The sequence below is a fragment of the Balaenoptera acutorostrata genome, chromosome 19, assembly GCF_949987535.1.
Source record: "Balaenoptera acutorostrata chromosome 19, mBalAcu1.1, whole genome shotgun sequence".
Lineage (NCBI taxonomy): Eukaryota > Metazoa > Chordata > Mammalia > Artiodactyla > Balaenopteridae > Balaenoptera > Balaenoptera acutorostrata.
In genome coordinates this window covers 19,828,440-19,849,708 of record NC_080082.1, presented here as the reverse complement: position 1 = coordinate 19,849,708, position 21,269 = coordinate 19,828,440, and the positions used below count along the sequence as shown (strand labels likewise).

Below are 21,269 nucleotides of genomic sequence, written 5' to 3'. Positions count from 1 at the left end.
CGAGCTATTTGTAAGAGGAAAATTCACACTGTTGCCAAAAAATGCCTTCCCAGAATTGTTAGCCAGTTCATGCTCCCTCTGACAATGTAGTAGAACCTGGTATCTCTCCTCATACACATTATTAAGATTTTTAATTTAAAAAATTTTTTTTAAAATATTTATGTATGTATGTATGTATGTTGCGCCGGGTCTTAGTTGCGGCACACTGGAGCTTCGTCGCGGCATGCGGACACTTAGTTGCCACAAGCACGCAGGATCTAGTTTCCCGACCAGGGATCAAACCTGGGCCCCCTGCAATGGGAGCGCAGAGTCTTACCCAGTCAACCACCAGGGAAGTCCCTAATTTAAAAAATTTTTACCTTTTGTTTAGAAATAGTTACCTTGTTTTATTTTAGTATTTTAGCCATTTTATTTTTTTTCAAACTTTTTTTTTTTTAATGATAGTCAGTTTTCCCATCTCCACTGGTTAAGTAAAATACCCTTTTACCATTGATTTGAAATGTTGCCCTTTTCATTTATTAAGTACTTGTATATGTGGTTTTGTTTTTTAATTTTTTTGTTTATTCCATCAAGTTGTTTCTGGCTGCCACAGCACTACTGCATATGTACTGATTGCGTTGTTACAGGTCTTAATAGCTGAAAGAGCAGAAAAATACTTTCTTTTATTCTCTTGGATGGTCTGATTCTTTTGTATGAATTATAGACTTATTTTGTAAATTCCAAAAAACATTATTTTGAGATTTTACTGGAATTTCGTTAAAATAAGGATTACTTTGGTATAAATTGGCATTTGTAGTCTTACCATTAGAGAACATGACATCTCACTAGTTTTTCAAGTCTCTTTCTGTGTTTCAAAAATTAGGTATTTTCTTCTGATAGAGCCTACCTGTTTCGTATTAAATTTATTCTTAGTAGATACTTTTAATGCTATTTTTTAAAATATAAATTTATTTATTTATTTATTTTGGCTGTGTTGGGTCTTCTTGCTGCATGTAGGCTTTCTCTAGTTGCGGCGAGCAGGGGCTACTCTTCGTTACGGTGTGCGGGCTTCTCACTGTGGTGGCTTCTCTTGTTGCGGAGCATGGGCTCTAGGCACGCAGGCTTCAGTAGTTGTGGCACACAGGCCCAGTAGTTGCAGCTCGCGGGCTCTAGAGCGCAGGCTCAGTAGTTGTGGTGCATAGGCTTAGTTGCTCCGCAGCATATGGGATCTTCCTGGACCAGGGCTCGAACCCTTGTCCCCTGCATTGGCAGGCAGATTCTTAACCACTGCGCCACCAGGGAAATCCCAATGCTATTTTAAAATAAGGTTTGTTTTTTTAATTTTTCATTTTATTTTCTAAATAGTTACTGTTGTAATACGGGAAAGTTGTTGGGTTTTGTATATTTTTTTTATAACCAGCCACTTTATTGAACTCATTAATTCACTTGGTTTTTCAGTTGAATATTTTATATTTTTCAGGTAGATAATCTTCAAATATTATATCCTGGTCATGTTTATATGCAACTTTGTTAGAACTGTGGTCTTTAAAAAGAGGTTGCAAAGCTGCTGGATCCAGCTCCTTACAATTTTATTACTATCAATGGAACATTCCATTAACCTTAGGAGTTAAGTGAGTCCTACTTAAATGTAATGGGTGAATTCAGTTTTAATTCTTACAGTTCTTTTTGTATGCATTCCGTTCTTCCTTATTAAAGACTTTAACTGGTGTTGGAATCTTTTTTGGGGTGGTGGGATACAATTTTTAAAAAAATCATCATGTATTCCCCTCTGCCCTTATGATAATACCATGTACAAAATGACAGGTAATATACATCTGTTGAATAGGTGAATCCTTTCAAATTGAAATTATAGGAAAGCTACAAGAAAAACATTTCTAAATTCCAGGTGTACTTCTGTTCTTCTATTAATCATTATTCAGGTATGTCCTGAGGGCCTAAGGGGTACTGATCATTTCCTCTACTGTTTTCCCTAATATCTCAGTTTATTGGCTAGAGTCACAATTATTTGAGCTCTAATAGTTTACTATAAGGAAATGAAATATTCTTTCCAATTGAAATGGGTTTTTTGAGGGTGAAGTATCTGCTTCTTGCTTTTATCAATAGCTTTGACACTTGGTTTCTGTGTATCTTGATGTTATGGCTCAGTACCAGTGTGTATGGGAGTCTTTGCAAATTTACGATTATTCTGTTTTAATTATCTTGAAATTATCTTCTTCAGAACCACTCAATAAAGGGAACTCTTTCTGCTGTCCCGTTGTACCCTCAATTTCTATTCTCAGTCCAGCTACCTAGGAGCTAGAAACACTGAACATCCATATAGTATTGTAGAAGAAAGGGCAATTGAAGATGCCACTGTTTATTCCAAATTTATATACTCTCAGAATAAGAGACTCCAGACTCAGAGATAGAACTATTTTGTACAGGTTGATAAATGGGAAACTAACTAAGTCCTCTCTTATCCTTCCTCTGGCACATTTCAAAACCCAGGGAAACTAATGTTTAGCTGCTTAAGCAGTTTGGTCCCTTTACTAAATGAAGGGTATTTATCATCCCTCAAGCTTGGTGCTACAAAGACCTTGGTGTCTGTGAGGGGAAAGGGAAGAATTGCATTTTTACTGTCATAGTTGAATCCTTTTCCCCTTGTACACCCTTTTGAGAATTTGGTGAAAGCATTGGACTTCCTTAGAAAAATGCACATGGACACAAACATACATTTTTACCAGAATTTTGGGAGGTTTCTGGTCTTCTTTTTTTTTTTTTTTTTTTTAAAGGATTTTCTTATTTATTTATTTATTTATTTATTTATTTATTTTTGGCTGTGTTGGGTCTTCGGTTCGTGCGAGGGCTTTCTCCAGTTGCGGCAAGCGGGGGCCACTCTTCATCGCGGTGCGGGGACCGCTCTTCATCGCGGTGCGCGGGCCTTTCTCTATCGCGGCCCCTCCCGTCGCGGGGCACAGGCTCCAGACGCGCAGGCTCAGCAATTGTGGCTCACGGGCCCAGCTGCTCCGTGGCATGTGGGATCTTCCCAGACCAGGGCTCGAACCCGTGTCCCCTGCATTAGCAGGCAGATTCTCAACCACTGCGCCACCAGGGAAGCCCATGGTCTTCTTGAAACTTATCCATAAACTCAAACTCATGTGGGTTTTCTGAACTCCAGACTAAGAACTCCTGCCTTAAATAAGAGCATTGCTAAAAGTTATGAGTAACCTAAGATACTGTAACGTAATACTTCAAAATCTTATGCAGCCAACAAAGGGGAAATTTTTACTTGGGGGCCTTTAACTTAACCTTTAGCCACTAGGCTCTTTGCATGTTTTCCTGTTTCTTCACTGGCAGTTCATAGGCTGCTCTGCTGGATTATTCTCTTCTACCCAACATCTGAAAGTTGGATTTCCTTAGGGTTCTTCATGGGTCCCCTCTTTTCTCCTTCTACTTACTGCTTGAGTAATCTCTTCCTTTCCCCTGGATTTAAATACCACTGTGTCGTTGATGACTGCCAGATTTATATCATCAGCCCATATCTCTTCACAGAGTGCTAGAATCCTATATGCAACTGCCTGCTCAAAAATCTCCATATACATATCTTATAGATGTCACCTATATAACAGATAAAACTTATTGCAAATATTTTTTATAATAGCTCTATTGAGATAAAATTCATAGACCATAAAATTCATCCCTCGCTAAATTAACTAAAAATCCAGGGATTTTTAGTATATTCACAGAATTGTGCAGCTGTCACCACTCTGTCATTCCAAAACATTTTCATCACCTTAAAAAGAAATCCTGTACTTATTAACAGTCACTCCTCATTCCCCCCTCCCCTCAGCCCCTGGGAACCACTGATATCCTTTCTGTCTCTGTATTTACCTATTCTGGATGTTTCATATAAATGGAATCATATAGTATGTGGCCTTTTTCTGGTTTCTTTCACTTAGCATAATGTTTTCAAGGTTCATCCATGTTGTAGCATGTATCACTACTTTATTCCTTTTTAATGGCTGAATGGTATTCCATTATATGGATAATGCCACAGTTGGTGCGTACATGTTTTTGCTGAAGCTCTACTGCTACAGTGATGTGGAATTTAAAGCTACAAATGTGAAAGAAAAGTGATTGTGTAATTTGGATTGAAATAACATCACAAATACTGATACTTAGAGATTGAGCTGATTAAAAAATTGTGCAATACTTTACCTTATTTCCAAAAGAACACAAAACGTGAGGCTGCAGTCACTTTTAACTTTCTGTGAAGTCTTATACATATCCTCTGATATTTTACTTTTGGAAAGATAAGCAAGCTATTTTGTTATTTTTGTGTGTGATTAGCTGAATATTTACCCAATTTAAAGGCTTTATAGAATTCATTTTATATAAAACATTTAATGGTTCTAGGACAATGGGTTTAAACCCTAGGTCATATTCTAACACATTTTCTTTTCACAGTTTGAAATAAACCATCATTATTTTCAGTGAAAAATGTCTGAATGTTTAAATGACATTATTAAATTACATTACAAAATACCAAACTAAGAGAGTTTTAGTTTCTTCGTACTTCAAGGTTTGGTATTCATGAATGTATGAAAGTGCCAAGCATTTACTTTGAAGGTCTACACATAAAACTGTATTTATTTAAATGTGAACATCGCAGTAAATCACAGGATCATCTAAATATTTTAAATTACAATTCCAGGCACTAGCCTTGATTATGAACTGTAGCCATTTTCTGAACCCATTTAGGAATTTTCCAAAGCAGATCAGTGGTTTTCTTAGTCATGAGAAAACTTTTATAAAGAAGTAATAAATCAGCTGTTTAAAAATTTGGTAATTTCGTAAGGAAAATATTTTTTGACTATGGAAGTTAATATGAATAAGCTAGATTATGGAATCTTTGAATCTAAAAGATGTAAGTCATTGATGAAGAATATAGAATCTGATCATGAAGTTGACCTTTCTCTGCTATTAGATGAGGATTATCTTTATGTTTAGTGTGAGAATTTAAAATAATGAGGTAGATTGATAAGTGAAATGCTGTGCTCCTGATTGTGTAGCACCCCCTCTGTTGGAAAGAGTAAGTGGGAATCTTGATTAGTAGATGTGGTAAGTCAAGTTACATTGATAGGCAATTCAGAGGGTTATTTTAGGTTTAGTGAGGTATCGAATATGAGGTCGTCACAGTTACTTGTTCAACTAGGTGCATACCAGTGGAGTTTTAAATTCACAGTGTGGAAGGGAATGAGCACTTATCAGAACAGAAGGAAATGTGTGGTTAAACGGTTTCAGCTATAACTGTAGACTGTTTCCCTTGGTCCAAATGGGAGGAGAAATGGAAGCTTATGTTTTTGGCTTTTTTTCCAGTATCAGTAGAAATTGATTCAGCATGGTTTATTGGGGCCCTTAACAGGAAAAACAGTTGTGTTTACTAGCGGAGGGGAATGACTTAAATATGTACTAAGAAGGCATAAGTCCTCTAGGTTTTATTTTACAGGTGTCTCAGTCATTTTTGTTGCATATTTATAATTACTGACATAATTAATGATTTAATAAGTTATTCTTATTAAACCTCTGTAAAACAAGAATGCCTCATGACTTTTTTTGTTGAAGAAACTGCTGAATTGAGTAAAGAAAAAGTTGATGCTTCCAGCTTTTTCCTCAAAATGAGAAACTGCCTTACTGACTATATAATTATAGGTAATAAATAATGCTAATTTTAGCTCACAAAAGCAGTGGGATTATCCGAAGAAAATATATTTGGTTTAAGCAGATGAAGAACCTTATTTATAAAGATATATTGGATAGGGGCTTCCCTGGTGGCACAGTGGTTGAGAATCTGCCTGCCAATGCAGGGGACACGGGTTTGAGCCCTGCTCTGGGAAGATCCCACATGCCGCGGAGCAACTAGGCCCGTGAGCCACAATTACTGAGCCTGCGCGTCTGGAGCCTGTGCTCCACAACAAGAGAGGCCGCGATAGTGAGAGGCCCGCGCACCGCGATGAAGAGTGGCCCCCACTTGCGGCCACTAGAGAAAGCCCTCGCACAGAAACGAAGACGCAACACAGCCATAAAAATTTAAAAAAAAAAAAAAAAAAAAGATATATTGGATAACCTGGCATTTTGAAAACTCATTGAAGTCCTGCATCCTCTGCATTTAAAAGATCTTCTTAAGGCAGTAAATGATAAAAAAAAAAATCTATGCTGATTTTTATTCAGAAGCCCCTGTTAAATGAGGTAGAAAAGACCTAAAATAACAATGTTGGGGTTGTTTTTTTTTTTTGAAGTACTTATTAGAATAAAATGGTGTTATGATGAGGGAGATTGTAAGAACTAACAAATTTCTCTTTTCTTCTCTTTTATATTTTCTTACTATATCACAGTAAAATACCTCAAGATGATAGCATTAGCACCTTTCCTTTCTTGATGGATCCTTAATTGCTCTTGAGAACAACTATATTTACAGGCAATATGAAAATTAATTTGGTGATCAAAAATGAAAGTGATTTAAATTTGGAAATCATACCTAAAGTGACTTTTGCTCGAGGGTTATTTACTTGAAACAGAAGAATTCTCTTATGTTTAGTATGCATAAATAAATGTTGCATCAGTTAAGGTTCTTTGGCTAAAAGCGGTAGAAATCAACTCTGGCTAACTTAAGTAAAAAAAGAAAAAGAAAGAAAAACAGCATTACTTACCAGGAATCTATGAGGTAGCTTATAAATCTGAAAGGAAATATGAAGAACCTGACCCTGGGTGGCTCCAGGTATCCAAACAGGGAGAAACAGTGCGTGCTCTCTTCAGGGGCTAGTGAATTCCAGTTGTTTTACATCTTTATGTCTTCCTGTTCAAGATTCAAAAATTAAAGCAAAGTACCTGATTGTCCTAGCTTCAGCTGCAAAAGAAACAATGTCACTTCAAGTATCACCTTACTACAGTTTTTACAAAATCTGTAAAACTTCCTTTTAAAAATAATCTGGAGGGACTTCCCCAGTGATGCAGTGGATAAGAATCCTCCTGCCAATGTAGGGGACACGGGTTCGAGCCCTGGTCCAGGGAGATCCTACATGCTGCGGAGCAACTAAGCCCGTGCACCACAACTACTGAGCCTGTGCTCTAGAGCCCGCGAGCCACAACTACTGAGCCCGCATGCCACAACTACTAAAGCCCACACACCTAGAGCCCGTGCTCAACAACAAGAGAAGCCACCGCAATGAGAAGCCCAACTGGAGAAAGCCCACACACAGCAATGAAGACCCAACACAGCCAAAAATGAAAATAAAATTAAATCTTTAAAAAAATAAATAATAATCTGGAAAAATTGTGACTAGAAATAAAATCCTGGTAAACCAGATTAACTTAATTTATAGAATATGGTCAGAGGCTATGCTTTGTATACTTTCCTACAATTCTTAATTTTATAATTGTATTTTTTTTTTCCCCAAAAAAACCCAGTTTTCATAAGTAAGTTTATCCTTTGTTTTTTATGTGTCTGATGGCTTATTACTGGTTTTCATCCTTCTTTCTGTGTCTTAGGTATATTTGAAGGCTCCCATGATTCTGAATGGAGTCTGTGTTATCTGGAAAGGTTGGATTGATCTCCAGAGACTGGATGGTATGGGCTGCCTGGAGTTTGATGAGGAGCGAGCCCAGGTAGGGTGACTTCAGGCTTTACTGACTGTGGTCCCTTTATTTACCCCTAATCTTGCCTTTGTGTGGAGATCTATTTTACCCAGTCTTTAAGAGTAAGTATACAGTGCTGCCCTGGGAGCCGCAGCTGGTCCCGGCCTTGCAGCTTGCGGGGGAGGCTGCCTGGAGGAGGCGGCGACAGTGGTGGCGGTGGTGTGTCCCTGGGCCCCTGGACCGCAGCTTCTTTACTGCCAAGTCTATCCATCTGTTCATCCATCTGTGGGGGTCCACAATGGCCACCTTCAGCCGCCAGGAATTTTTCCAGCAGCTCCTACAGGGCTGTCTCCTGCCTACTGCCCAGCAGGGCCTTGACCAGATCTGGCTGCTCCTTGCCATCTGCCTCACCTGCCGCCTCCTCGGGAGGCTTGGGTTGCCATCCTACCTGAAGCATGCAAGCACCGTGGCAGGTGGGTTCTTCAGCCTCTACCACTTCTTCCAGCTGCACATGGTTTGGGTCATGCTGCTCTGCCTTCTGTGCTACCTCGTGCTGTTCCTCTGCCGACATTCCTCCCATCGTGGCATCTTCCTCTCCGTCACCATCCTCATCTACCTACTCATGGGTGAGATGCACATGGTGGACACTGTGACATGGCACAAGATGCGAGGGGCCCAGATGATTGTGGCCATGAAGGCAGTGTCTCTGGGCTTCGATCTGGACCGGGGCGAGGTGGGTGTGGTGCCCTCGCCCGTGGAGTTCATGGGCTACCTCTTCTTTGTGGGCACCATCGTCTTTGGGCCCTGGATATCCTTCCACAGCTACCTACAGGCTGTCCAAGGCCTCCCGCTGAGCCGTCAGTGGCTGCAGAAAGTGGCCCAGAGCCTGGTGCTGGCCCTGCTGTGCCTTGTGCTGTCCACCTGTGTGGGCCCCTACCTCTTCCCCTACTTCATCCCCCTTGATGGTGACCACCTCCTTCACAAGTGGCTGCGAGCCTACGAGAGTGCTGTCTCCTTCCACTTCAGCAACTATTTTGTGGGCTTTCTATCTGAGGCCACAGCCACGTTGGCGGGGGCTGGCTTCACCGAGGAGAAGGATCACCTGGAATGGGACCTGACGGTCTCTAAGCCACTGAATGTGGAGCTGCCCCGGTCCATGGTAGAAGTTGTCACAAGCTGGAACCTGCCCATGTCTTGTTGGCTAAATAACTATGTTTTCAAGAATGCTCTCCACCTGGGGACCTTTTCAGCCGTGCTGGTCACCTATGCAACCAGTGCCCTCCTGCACGGCTTTAGCTTCCACCTGGCTGCGGTGCTGCTGTCCCTGGCATTTATCACTTATGTGGAGCACGTCCTCCGAAAGCGCCTGGCTCGGATCCTCAGTGCCTGTGTCTTGTCGAAAAGGTGCCCACCAGACTGTTCACACCAGCATCGTTTGGGCCTAGGGGTGCGAGCCTTAAACCTGCTCTTTGGGGCCCTGGCCATCTTCCACCTGGCCTACCTGGGCTCCCTGTTTGACGTTGATGTGGACGATACCACAGAGGAGCAGGGCTACAGCATGGCATATACTGTCCACAAGTGGTCAGAGCTCAGCTGGGCCAGTCACTGGGTCACTTTTGGGTGCTGGATCTTCTACCATCTCATAGGCTGAGGCACGTCTGTGGACCCTCACAGCTCCCTCAAGAACCCTCCTCTGGGCGCCAACTCTGATGGGGGATGAGGGAAGGCCCTTTCTCTAATTTTTGACCCTCTTTTTTGACCCGCTCTCCATTCTTGACCCCCCCCCCCAAGTACCCCTGCGCGCGTGCACGCACGCAGCACGCACACACACACACACACACACACACACACACACACACACACACACACTTCCATCCATGGGCCTCCCTGCCTTCCTTGTCTCTTTTTATATATATAGTTTGTTGTTATCAAATAAAATTAGGAAGTATTTTTTAGAAACAGTAAGTATAGAAAGTCTCATGTTCTCATAATATTGATGAATTCTGAAGAGATTGAGACCCAAATTTTGGTCCTGGTTTGGGGAAAGTTTTTCCTTCAGTGGTTCTGAATTGCACTGGATTACCACTGTGTGCTTAGTGGGGCACTTCAAAGTGTAGTAGATGGTTCTGTTTAATATTTGTTCTGGATCCTTAGCACATTCTGAGGGGGGAAAAAAAAACCCAGTTTAAAATAAAATGTAGGAGCAGCACTTTTGAAATGGCTGAGTGAGGAGCTTGGCAGATTCTCTCTCCAAAAAGCAGTGATTAAACTTAACAAAATTGTAAACAAACAAACAAAGACCCATTTAAGGTCTCTGGAAATTAACCAAAGGACATATATTGAGAGGCATTTATTCAAATGAAGCTAGTGAATTTCAGTAAGAACAGTGATAGTCTGGCCTTTTAGTTGGGAGCTGCTCCCATCTCCCTTAGCTCTGTGGTTCCTCAAGTTCTACCCTGGGCAGGCAGGACAAGCCATGAGGACTGGCAGCTCTGCTGTCCTGTCAGAGGGAGCTGACTTTATTTAGAGCAGCACTTGGAAAAATACATGTCCAGGGCTGTTGTTGAAAACAATAGCAGTCTCTGTGGCAAACAGTTGGAGAAAGCTAATGTTTCAGGAAGCAACAAAATGGCAGACTAGCCAGAAATTTATCAGGGAAATCTAGGGAAAGAGATAGCTAAAGTAAGCCTTATTGAGATCACACTTAACCTCTCATGGTCCAAAAGGCTGTGTACGTGTGCAAGGCTACACCTGTTCAGGAGAGGACAGAGAGAGAGCCCTTGAAAGCTACTAGTCCCTGGCTGAATACAGGGTAGACTGATAAACTCCCTGCACTTTGAAAGTAAGCCACACACAGATTCCATGGCAAAGGATTAGAAGCCTTCTGACTCAAGGTGTTTAAGCAAAACCTCTGACCAATCATTGGCTGACCATTAGGTTATGCTGACCCAGGGGCAACCCCCTAGAAAGCAAGGCTTAAAAAGAAAAAAAACTAAGCAGTGACATCAGAGGCTGCACACTGCTGGGGAAACAGACTCCACACAACTAGGCAAGTCACTAAGTAGACAAAAAACAGCAACAACAAGCTGGAGGCAGGGGTCAGAATTCAGAGTTGCTACACTATATTATCTAAAATATCCAATTTTTAACAGGAAATTACAAGACATGCAAATAAGCACAAAAGTGTGACTGATACTCAGGGGGAAAAGCAGGCAGTAGATACTCTGAGGGAGTTCAGATGATGGTTCTTAGTGACAAAAGACTTAAAAGCAATTCTTTTTCAGTATGTTCAGAGAACTAAAGGAAAATTTCTTCCTTTAAAGAATTGAAGGACAATTATGACAGTGACTCATCAAAGACAAAATATTAATAAAGAGATCTAAATTTTTAAAAAGAATCAAGTAGAAATTCTAGGATTGAAAAGTACGATAACTGAAATGAAAAATTCACAGACTCAACAGATTTAAGCTGGCAGAAGAATTAGTGAACTTGAACATAGATTAATAGAGATTATCCAGTCTCAAGAACAGAAAGAAGAAAGAACAAAGAAAAATGAACAGTATCAGAGATTGTAGGACACCAGCACGCAGACCAACGTATATGTAATGAAAGTCCTAGGCGGTAAGGAGAGAAAGAAAGGGGCAGAAAATATATTTTAAGAAATAATGGCTGAAAACTTCTAAATTTGACGAAAAATATTCATCTCCATATCCAAGAAGTTTAATGAACTCCAAGTAGGGTAAGCAGAAAGAAATCCACAACTAGGTACATCATAGCCAAACTGTTGAAAAACAAAGAGAATCTTAAAAGCAGCAAGAAAAAGGCCTCATTACATACAAGGGAGCCACAATAAGATTAAGAGCTGACTTGTCTTTTGAAATTATGGAGGCCAGAAGATAGTGTGATGACATATTCAAAATGCTGAAAGAACATGTCAGAGTATCTGATTATTAGCGGTGTTAATTTTTTTAGTTGTTTAATATTAATCCTCTTAATAAAGTTAAAATAATGGCAAGAATAAAAAGGAGCTCTCTTTTTGTTATTTCTGTTATTCCCATTTTGTTCTCCATATATAGAAATGTAGGAATTTTCTTCTTAAGAGATCAAAAAATTAAACCTTCCTAGTAAAAAATTCAGGCTCAAAGTTAAAATTCTTAAGAAAGAATCTCTGCTACCTTAATTTCCACAGGGATAAGGAATACCTAATTCCTTCAGAAAAATAGTAAATAATTGGCAGTTTAGAAGGCTGTTTCTGTAAGAAGTGATACAGCAGATTGAATTTATGTAAGGGTGAATTTCAGATTAAGTTGACTTCTAAAACTGAAATATTTTATTAAAGTGATAGGTAAAAATTTAAAGTTTAGCCCACAGTATTTTCCATACTGAGAATTTCCCAGGCTTTGTTGCCCTGGTCCACAAATTGGGCTTTATCACTATAAAGTAAGTACCATCTGTTGTCATAGTAAACTAATATAATAATAGGTCTTAAATAATATAAAAATTTTAAAGCAGGGGATACCAACCATTCAGGCAACAGTCAGCACTTCTCTGGAGCTTTCCCCATCCCCCAGTCTTCTGAAAGATAGTAAATGTAAAGAGGCAATGAAGTATAGAAGTTAGGAGTAGGCACTTCATGGTCATGTAATTGTGATTCCTGCCCCCACCACTTACCAGCTATTGTGGATGGCATGTTTGTGTTCCCCCAAAATTCATATTTTGAAGCCCCAACTTCCAATATGACTGTATTTGGAGATAGGACCTTTATGGGGTCTGTTAAGGTTAAATGAGTCCTAAGAGTGGGGCCCTGATATGGTAGGATTAGTGTCCTGATAAGACATGCACAAGGGAGCTAAGCTTGCTCAATCTCTTTCTCTGCCATGTGAGAACAAAATTCTCCAGTAGATGCTCAGGTACCGGGTAGGCTAAGAGATAAATGGAGGATAGTCACAATTACATTTTTAAAAATTAAATTGTATAAGTATTTCAACTGAAATATTTTCACAGGTATTGTCTTTTTGCCTTTGTTCAGAGTACCTTTGACAAACGTTGGCAAGGATGCGGAACAACAGTTGGTGTGGTGTTTGATTACATAAAGTTGACACAACATTTGGCAATAAATACTAAAACTGCACATGTGTATACCTATGATCCAGCAGTTCTGTCCTGAGGCATGGTATGCAATGGGAATGAATACATATATTCATCAAAAGATAGGTACTAGGACATTGTAGCGGCATTATTGGTTAATAGCCAGAAACTATAAGCTGCCCAAATGCCCACTAACAGTCAAATGGATAAATTGCATGTTCATACAGAGAAATACAATGAAAATGAAAAACTACAGCTAGCATACCAATATGGGTGAATTTCACAAATACATTGAGTGTATTAAAAAAGCACATGCTATATGAATCCATTTAGATAAAAGTACAAAAATAGGTAAAACTAATAATACATGTTGTTAAAAGGAAGGATAGTGGTTTATCCTTGGGAGAGGAGGGTAGTTCCTGGAATGGAGGAGAAGACGACCTCTGAGATGCTGGTGCTGTTCTCTCTCTTCATATGGCTTTTAGTTCAGTTTCTGAAGATTCGTCAAGCTATCTTTTAGGACAGTGCTGTCCAGTAGAATTCAAATGTGAGCCACATTATGTAAATTAAAATTTTTTAAAAGCCACATTTAAAAAGGTTTGAAAATTATTAATTTTTACATTTTATTTATCCCAGTATATCCAAAATATTATCATTTGAACATAAAATCAATATAAATATTTATTGGGATATTTACCTGTTTTGGTAACAAGTATTTGAAATCTAGCGTGTATTTTCCACTTACAGATTCAAATTAGCAACATTTCAAGTATGCAGTAGTCACACGTGGCTAGTGGCTACAGTATTGGACAACACAGCCTTAAGATATGTGTACTTTTTTGTATGTGTAAATAGTTCAATAAAATGTTTTAAAAGTTTCCCACAAATGAAGATAATTCTGAGTATAATTGTATAAACTCAAAATTGAATCATGTTTGCTGATTGTACTTTCATTTCTTTATTTTCTGTAATTTGTAGGATAATTTCAGTGTTGTCTTCATCTGTTTGATTTTCAACAATTGCAATTCTCTAAAAGCTTGAAAAACTGAAAAATTTGGCACTTCACCATTGAATACTTTAATCAGAGATTTCCAACTAATTTTGAACAAAATATAACTGAGGACTCATTTACAAAAAAAAAAAAGATCAATGCCATTTTAGGAACTAGGTTGATTTCATAGAAGTTCTTCAAAGGCTCAGATTTCTAAAATCCAAAGTGCCTGTATAACGTCATGTGAATTTATTTGTATTCAGCATCAGCTTTGTCACAGAAATTTTATAGTTCAGTCACTTTAACTATGGATACGTAAATATATTTGTAATTTATGCAACTCTAATGTCTAAATGATTGGTAGAATGCCTCACTACTTTGGATAAGAATTGTTTGGATAACAATTATGAATTTCATGTGTACCACAACTAATTACTAGTAAATTTCTATTTCATAGTTTTAAAAATTCACTGAGAATGTTATTTTTTATAGTGTTTAAATGTTTGCTCCACCAACATTTGTATTTGTATTATCAGTTTAAGAACCAATAACTTTATCTTCATTTTTGTACTTTTTAAATTAGCAGTCACAAAAATATGTTTCACCTTCAATATAATGACCTTCCAAAAGTTCTATTTTGATTCTATAATATGATTAGAAAAATTGAACCGTATTGGGTTGAATAGATTTTCTATTTGAAGTACCTAATGACACTGATGTAAAACTGGTATCCTTCAGCTTTTTGCAGGGTTTTTCTGTCAGCAAAGCCAACATATGAACAGCTTTGCTTTTTGTATGTTGACGAGAATGTGAGTGGAAATTTAGAAGAGTCGTTTGATTTAAATAAAAAGTTATGTTTTACAGAATGGTGTTAAATGTACCGTTTGCAGCTGCACATGTTAAATTGTCGCCTTTGAAGTATATGTTGATGCTTCTTCAGCAGATTTATTTCTTTTGGTTTTCATGTGATCAGTAATATCATTCTGGTCCCCACAGAGAATAGGAAATGTTATTTTGTACAAATTATGCATTCATCATCAGCTTTCTTGGAAACAAATTTGATTCTTAATTTTTCATTAAATATATATTTCTATTTTTTAAATTCATTGCACAGAAAGGTAAGTATTACCAAACTGTAAAATAAATATAGTTGTAGATTTAGCAATACAGTAAAGACAAAATCAGTGTAGCAAGAATGGTTAAGAATAGTCTATATATATGCTCTATGAGAGCACTGCTAGGTCTTTATTTACCACATGGGTTTCACAAACACCCAGCCACCTTTTATGATGACCCCACCTGACTACTTTGTGCAGACTGTGGTATAGACCATGGAGTAACAGGCTAGTATAACAAGTAGCTGGTGGGGACTGGAGTGCTGAAAGCCTCCCACCACCTGAGTCTAGATAGGGTTGTTTGTCCTTATCCATTTGAGCACACTTTATGGGTGAGTGTATAGTTTTATCAGTAAGTACCCTTTATGCTGTCCTTGAAAGGGAGGTGTTACTAAAGTTCGCAACAGGAATGGATCAGGATAACACTGGATCACTGATCATCTTTCAGATTTAACCATTTAAAGTGCAGACTCTGTTCATTGCACATACATTTCACATCTTACTAGAAAAGACCAAGATAGAAGCTGGAATTAGAGAATAGAGAGCTACCAAATCTCTCTTAGCTTATTTTACTACAAATATTAGTAATAATACTTTTTTAAATTTTAATAAGGTAAAAATCTATGATCATTGCTAGAATACACATTAGTGGCTAATAACTTCCTTAGGGAGTTAGATTACATCTTGTGTTATATGCTCTCATTTCATCTTGTAATCCTTTACTAAGTCACAACTGATAATTATATATTGATTTTTGTAATTATTTGTTCATTGTCCACCTGCCCCTCTAGACCAGAAACTATAAGGAAAAGCACCATTTGCTCCCACACATTGTGTGCATGGCACCCAGCACAGTGACTTGGGCATGGTAAAGACTCACGGAATATTTGTGGAATAAATGAAAAAGTGAATGAATGCACAGGACAGAAGGGATATCCTGTTATCAGCAGACATGTCCTGGTTGATACCTAATCAAATAAGAGAAAGTCCTTGGCATTTGGGAACAGTGTTCTTTTGCAGGTGTCTCTGCCTTATGTAGTACATTCTGAGAATACAGTTGGTATTTATAGTAATGTTTAGTCACGTGTAAATTTTACATGTTCACAAATGCTTATAATAGCATTTATTGAATGTTGTCAGGTAGTGCACTTAAGCATTTTTATATGTTATCTCATTTAATCTTGAGACGTAAGTATTACTACTACGTGCATTTTACATGTGAGTTTACTGAGGCTTAGAAAATGAAATACCTTGCCCTGGGTCACAGAGCTAGTAAATGCAACATAAGAATGGAGACTTGATCACACCTTTCAGTTTTGTTTAAGTTATAGACTTTGTGTCAGTGAAAATTACAAGTATCAAACAACCCTACTAACAGAGCCAAATAAAGGATTTATCACACAGAGTAAGATATCAACAGTATGCAGTTCAGGCAATGATATTATCAGGGGCTGTGGGTCTTTTCATTTTCCTGCTGTACTATGCTCAGTGTGTGGCAACATCCCCAGTATTATGTTTGCAAGATGGTTGCTGTATCTCTGGTCATTGCATCGGTTCCCAGGAAGAAGGAAAGGTGACATGTCTCTTAAATGACTTTCTCAGAAGGCCCATTCATCGACTTACACTTCTATATCATTGGCTAGAACATAGTTACCTGGCCACCCCTTGCTGTAATGAAACTAGGGCAGTGAATATTGATGACTTTTTTGGCATTGTTTTTGATATTTTAGTTTCTTCAAGTGTGCCATTGAAAATCCTAGTGTTGAGAAGTGCGTGACTGCTAATCACACACTTGAGCATCCTGTGCTACAGACAGCGAGGGAGCTTTAAGTTGGGGAGTATTGTGGTCAGATTGTGCTTTAGAAGGCACGCTCTGATGGCTGTGTTTTGGATTGGGGGATGACAGAATGGAAACAGGAAGAGACTTTGCAGTAACTTGGGTGAGAGGTCTTAGGATCCTGAACTAGGAAAATATTTGTAGGAATGAAAAGGAGCCTAAAGATTCAAAAAATAGGAGGTCAGATGGATAGGATTTGGTGGTTGATTGGCTCTGTGGAGACAGGGGGAGAGTGAAGTGTCAAAGGCAGCTCCGGTTCTTGGCAGAAATGAGTGAGTAGTGCCACCATCCAGACTAAAAAGTGTAAAGGGAAAGTTTAAATTGGTTACCTTTTAGACACAAGAAGTTTGAAGTATCTGGGTTTCCTTCAGATCTTTATCCATTAGTTGGGAAAGGATTAGGATAGATTTGTTATATGTTACAAATAAATTTTTCTTGATAATATCCCTTGGAATTTTCTTTTTGTTGTCTAGAAGTTTCTAACATTTGTACAGTTGATTCTGTTAATATTCTCTTTTATATTTCTGGCTTTAGTGTCATACTTAGAGCGCCTGGCCTGTCTTATCCCCACACTGTAGAAGTATTTACTAATTTCTTTTTCCTTATACTTCTATGTTTTAAATATTGACTTGATCAGGATTTTACTTTGGTGAATAGGATAAAGTAAGGACAGAAAGGGAAGAGCATTTTCAGTTGTTAGAATATGACTGAACACGATTACTATTTCCAAGGTGTTATAATAAAACATGAAAATACTGAAGTTCTCTTTTAGAAGTTGCTCTGACTTTTTTTATGGCTTTGATGTTTTGAGAAATACTCTGCTGTTCATTTCTTTCAAAAAATAAGACACCCCCAAATTTTTTTTATTATAAATCAAAATTAAAATATCTGTTTCATATATTCTTATGACAGCAGGAGGATGCATTAGCACAACAGGCCTTTGAAGAGGCCCGGAGAAGGACACGTGAATTTGAAGATAGAGACAGGTCTCATCGGGAGGAAATGGAGGTGAGAGTTTCACAGCTGCTGGCAGTAACTGGTTAGTACTTTCCCCCAAACTCTCAGGCTCTATTTGTGATGTTTGTGCATAATGATTTTAAATAGTTTAGTAGTTTAATGTCTTTCATTTTTTAAAAGTTGTACTCTGTGACTTTGTGTTTATTAAATGTAATTGCTATAAAGAACGTTAGTCTTAATTTTAAGGTTGTACATGAATTCCTCATTTATTGGTCCTCAAAAAAATATATTTACTATAATAAGATATATTTTCTATTAATTGATTGATCCAAATATCTTACCTCTTTTTTCTTATCTGTCAGATTATATGTAAAAATTACCTTATGTTATCATAAGACACATATTTTTAGAACATTATTAAAACTCTCTGGGAGTAACATTATTTCCCACTTTTCTATAAATATTTGTCTTGATTTTGTAACATTATAATTTTCGGTCATTTGTGTAGTCTCTTCACTAGAGGAAAATTTATTTTCAAACTACTCAAAGAATGGAATTAACCTAGACTATTTTTCTTTTAACCTTTTTATGGTAAAGTACACACCAAATCTACATCAAAAAATATGTAGCTTAATTATTAGAAGGCTAATAACACCCTTATAACCATCCAGGTAAAAAAAAATTAAAATGTGACAGTTATCCCAGTAGCCCCCTCCATGTGTACATCTAATTATGACCTTTTCCCTCCCTTCAAAACTAATAATTTTCTCAATTTTTATAGTAATCACTTCCTTGTGTCTTTTTATAGTTTTATTATCCATGTCTACTTCAGTCTTAAACACTCAAATTTAGTCTTGTCCAGTGTTTAAATTTGATATGACTAACAATGAAATAGAATAATTTCCAGGCATTAAAAAGAGTTCTGGAGATTGGTTGCACAACAGTGTGAATGTGCTTACTTAACACTACTGAACTGTACACTTAAAGATGGTTAAGATGGTAATTTTTATGTTTGTAATTTTTCCACGTTAAAAATATTTTTAAGTCATTGTTACATAGTAGAGAAAATGTTGTTTTTTCATTCACTAAATTATATGTACACTGTTTAAATTAATGTAAAAGTGTGTGTGTGTGTGTGTGTGTGTATACGTGTGTGTACAAAGACAGTGGTTAAGAGCCCAGACTCTAGAGCCAGATGGCAAGATCTGAATCTGGCTCTGGCACTTTGTCACCTCTGACAAATTATTTCACCTTTCTGTGGCTGAGTTTCCTCATCTATGAAATAGGGCAAATTGTGCCTATCTCATAGGGTCATTGTAAGGATTAAATGAGTAAATACATGTGAAAGCACTTTTAGAGAATATGGCACTGACTAGGTGTCAGCTGATATTATTGGTATTATTTCATATATATGTTAAAATATTTTTTAAAAAATAAGTGAAAAAAAATCAAGCCTACTTAGTGGTTAGTTTGTGAAATAAAATTATTATCTTTTAATGGTTGATATTTCCCTTTGTCAATGAGTGAATTGATTTAATAGGCTGATAGCAACTGATGATGTCCCGAAGAATACTTTCTAGCTAGGGGAAGGGACAGGAGGGATATAATGCAATACATTTTTTTCTTTGAAGCTTTTACATTTTTTTTTTTTTTTTTTGGCTGCACCATGCGGCATGTGGAATCTTAGTTCCCCAATGAGGGATCGAACCCGTGCCCACTGCAGTGGAAGCGTGAAGTCTTAACCACTGGACCTCCAGGGAAGTCCCTGAAGCTTTTACAGCTCTTGTGATCAAACTTCCCATGGCATTTTCATTGAGAATCCTTGTATCTGTAATAGTAAGAAGTTTTCGAATGTATAATGTGCCTTTGTTAGCTTATACTTCTGAACCTTCTTGCTCATGCTGTTCGTTCCCTGACTGAGAATTTCTTTTTCTACCCATTCAAGGCCCAACTTAAATGTTATCTGTCAATCCCTTCTCCAATCTTCTTAATCATAATTAGCCCTTCTACTTTGTCGTTTCCAGAGCACTTCTCATTTCTATCATTGTTCTTATTGAACAGTATGTTAAAACAATTATAAAGTTGTCTGTACTCCACCGTAGTGTGATCACCAGTGAAGTGGGGCCCCTGATTTTTTGACCTCCACATTACCCACCACAGTGTTTTGTACATTGCATTTAGTTGTCAAATGGAGAGCTTCAAAAAATAGCTCCTACTCTGCCTGTCTGAAAACTAGAGCCTGTACGTTAAAGTAGAATAATATATGTCAATGGTCTCCAGAAATATTTTTAAATGTTTTTTGTTGGTTTATATTAACTAGGTAATTTATTAAGTAATGAACTCCAACTGTGTTGTGCTAGATTCTGCATTAGGGGCTGGGAAATATGTAGATGAAAACGCATGGTTTCTGTCCTTGAACATCTATCAATCTTGAGGGAAAATAGATGTATAAACAGATAATTGCAGTCTGCTTTAGCAGCACCTGTACTTAAAGGGGAACAGTGGCAGTGCAGAAGAAGGAGCACTTACATCTGCCTCTGCCTGGGGGATTCACAGGAGAATATACTTGCAGGGATTTGAAGGAAGAATGTGAGTTTGCCAGCTAGACAAGCTGGGGAAAGCATTCTGGACAGAAGGAACAGTGTATGCAAAGGAGTGAAAGAAAAAGAGATCTTGCCATGTCAGAGAACATGATTGGTCAATCTTTCTAGAGCAAGCTAACATGGCTTTAAATGAATATACGAATTGTTTTATAAAAAGTGCTGTTCAGCTACATTATATTTGAAGAATAACTGTTTGACAACTAGTGGAACAATTAGGAGTTTTTTTTATATGATTTGCTTTAAATAAAATTCTAGATTAGTTGAGGCTAAGAATTGTCTTCTCTAAAATGTTAATTTGATTATTATAAATAATGTTACTTGAAGAAAAACATTTTGGTGTGTGAGTTTATATGTGAGTATGTTTGTATTTGTGTATGAACAAAAATATAGTCTGTTGATAGAGGTGTCAGATAATTTGTTGCTCAGATAGATTGTTTCTAGTGAGTTTTGTGAGTGATTGAGCACGTGGGCTTTGTAGTCAGGCGCACTTGAGATTCCTGGTCCATTAATTGCTAACCTCTCTTAAGTGCGTTTTCTCATAGAAATTGTTGTGAGAATTAAATGGGAAAGTGCTTATAAGGCACTTAGTATGGTGCTTGATATGTGTAGGCCTTCAGTAAATAATAGCTCTAAAGTACTTCTTTAGCACTAAAAGCTCTACCACAGTGCTGGTTCAAGTTAATTGAATTATCTGGCTAACAAGAACATCGTTTTAGTTCTCTAAAGTGTATCAGGGCACTTTCCCTGCATTATGACCTAGAGCATAGAGAAAATGGTTAGGTTTTCATCAGTGATTTAAGATCCATAGTCCCTTATGGCAGTAATTTAAAAAGTTCTCATAGAGAACTGTTATCTGGAAAATTGGGCTGGAATCTGACTCCAGAGCTTGCACTGGCAGTCTCTTAGGGGAGTTTTGGGTATGCATGTCTTTTGGCACTTTGTGCATGTGTATTTTGCTTCTCTTTTAAAACAAAAAAATCGTGACAGATTCCTAATGTCAGCTTATTTCTTGTAGTTTACCTCCTTTTTCCTAAAAGGAGAACATTGGGGGAAAATGGTTGCAT

The 21,269-nt window shown here is 37.8% G+C and overlaps 1 protein-coding gene across 3 annotated transcripts in view; it reads left to right on the top strand.

Annotated features, from left to right (window-relative positions):
* CBFB (core-binding factor subunit beta) overlaps positions 1–21,269 on the top strand; it is a 64,858-nt gene that overhangs the window by 30,797 nt on the left and 12,792 nt on the right. The window contains exons 4-5 of one of the 3 annotated variants that reach the window (XM_057533937.1): positions 7,528–7,644; positions 17,558–17,653. In XM_057533937.1, the coding sequence (XP_057389920.1) occupies positions 7,528–7,644; positions 17,558–17,653 (213 nt within the window). Of the gene's footprint in view, positions 1–7,527; positions 7,645–8,119; positions 9,414–17,557; positions 17,685–21,269 lie in introns of those variants that run through there. The other 2 variants (XM_057533938.1, XM_057533936.1) reach the window with 2 other exon arrangements.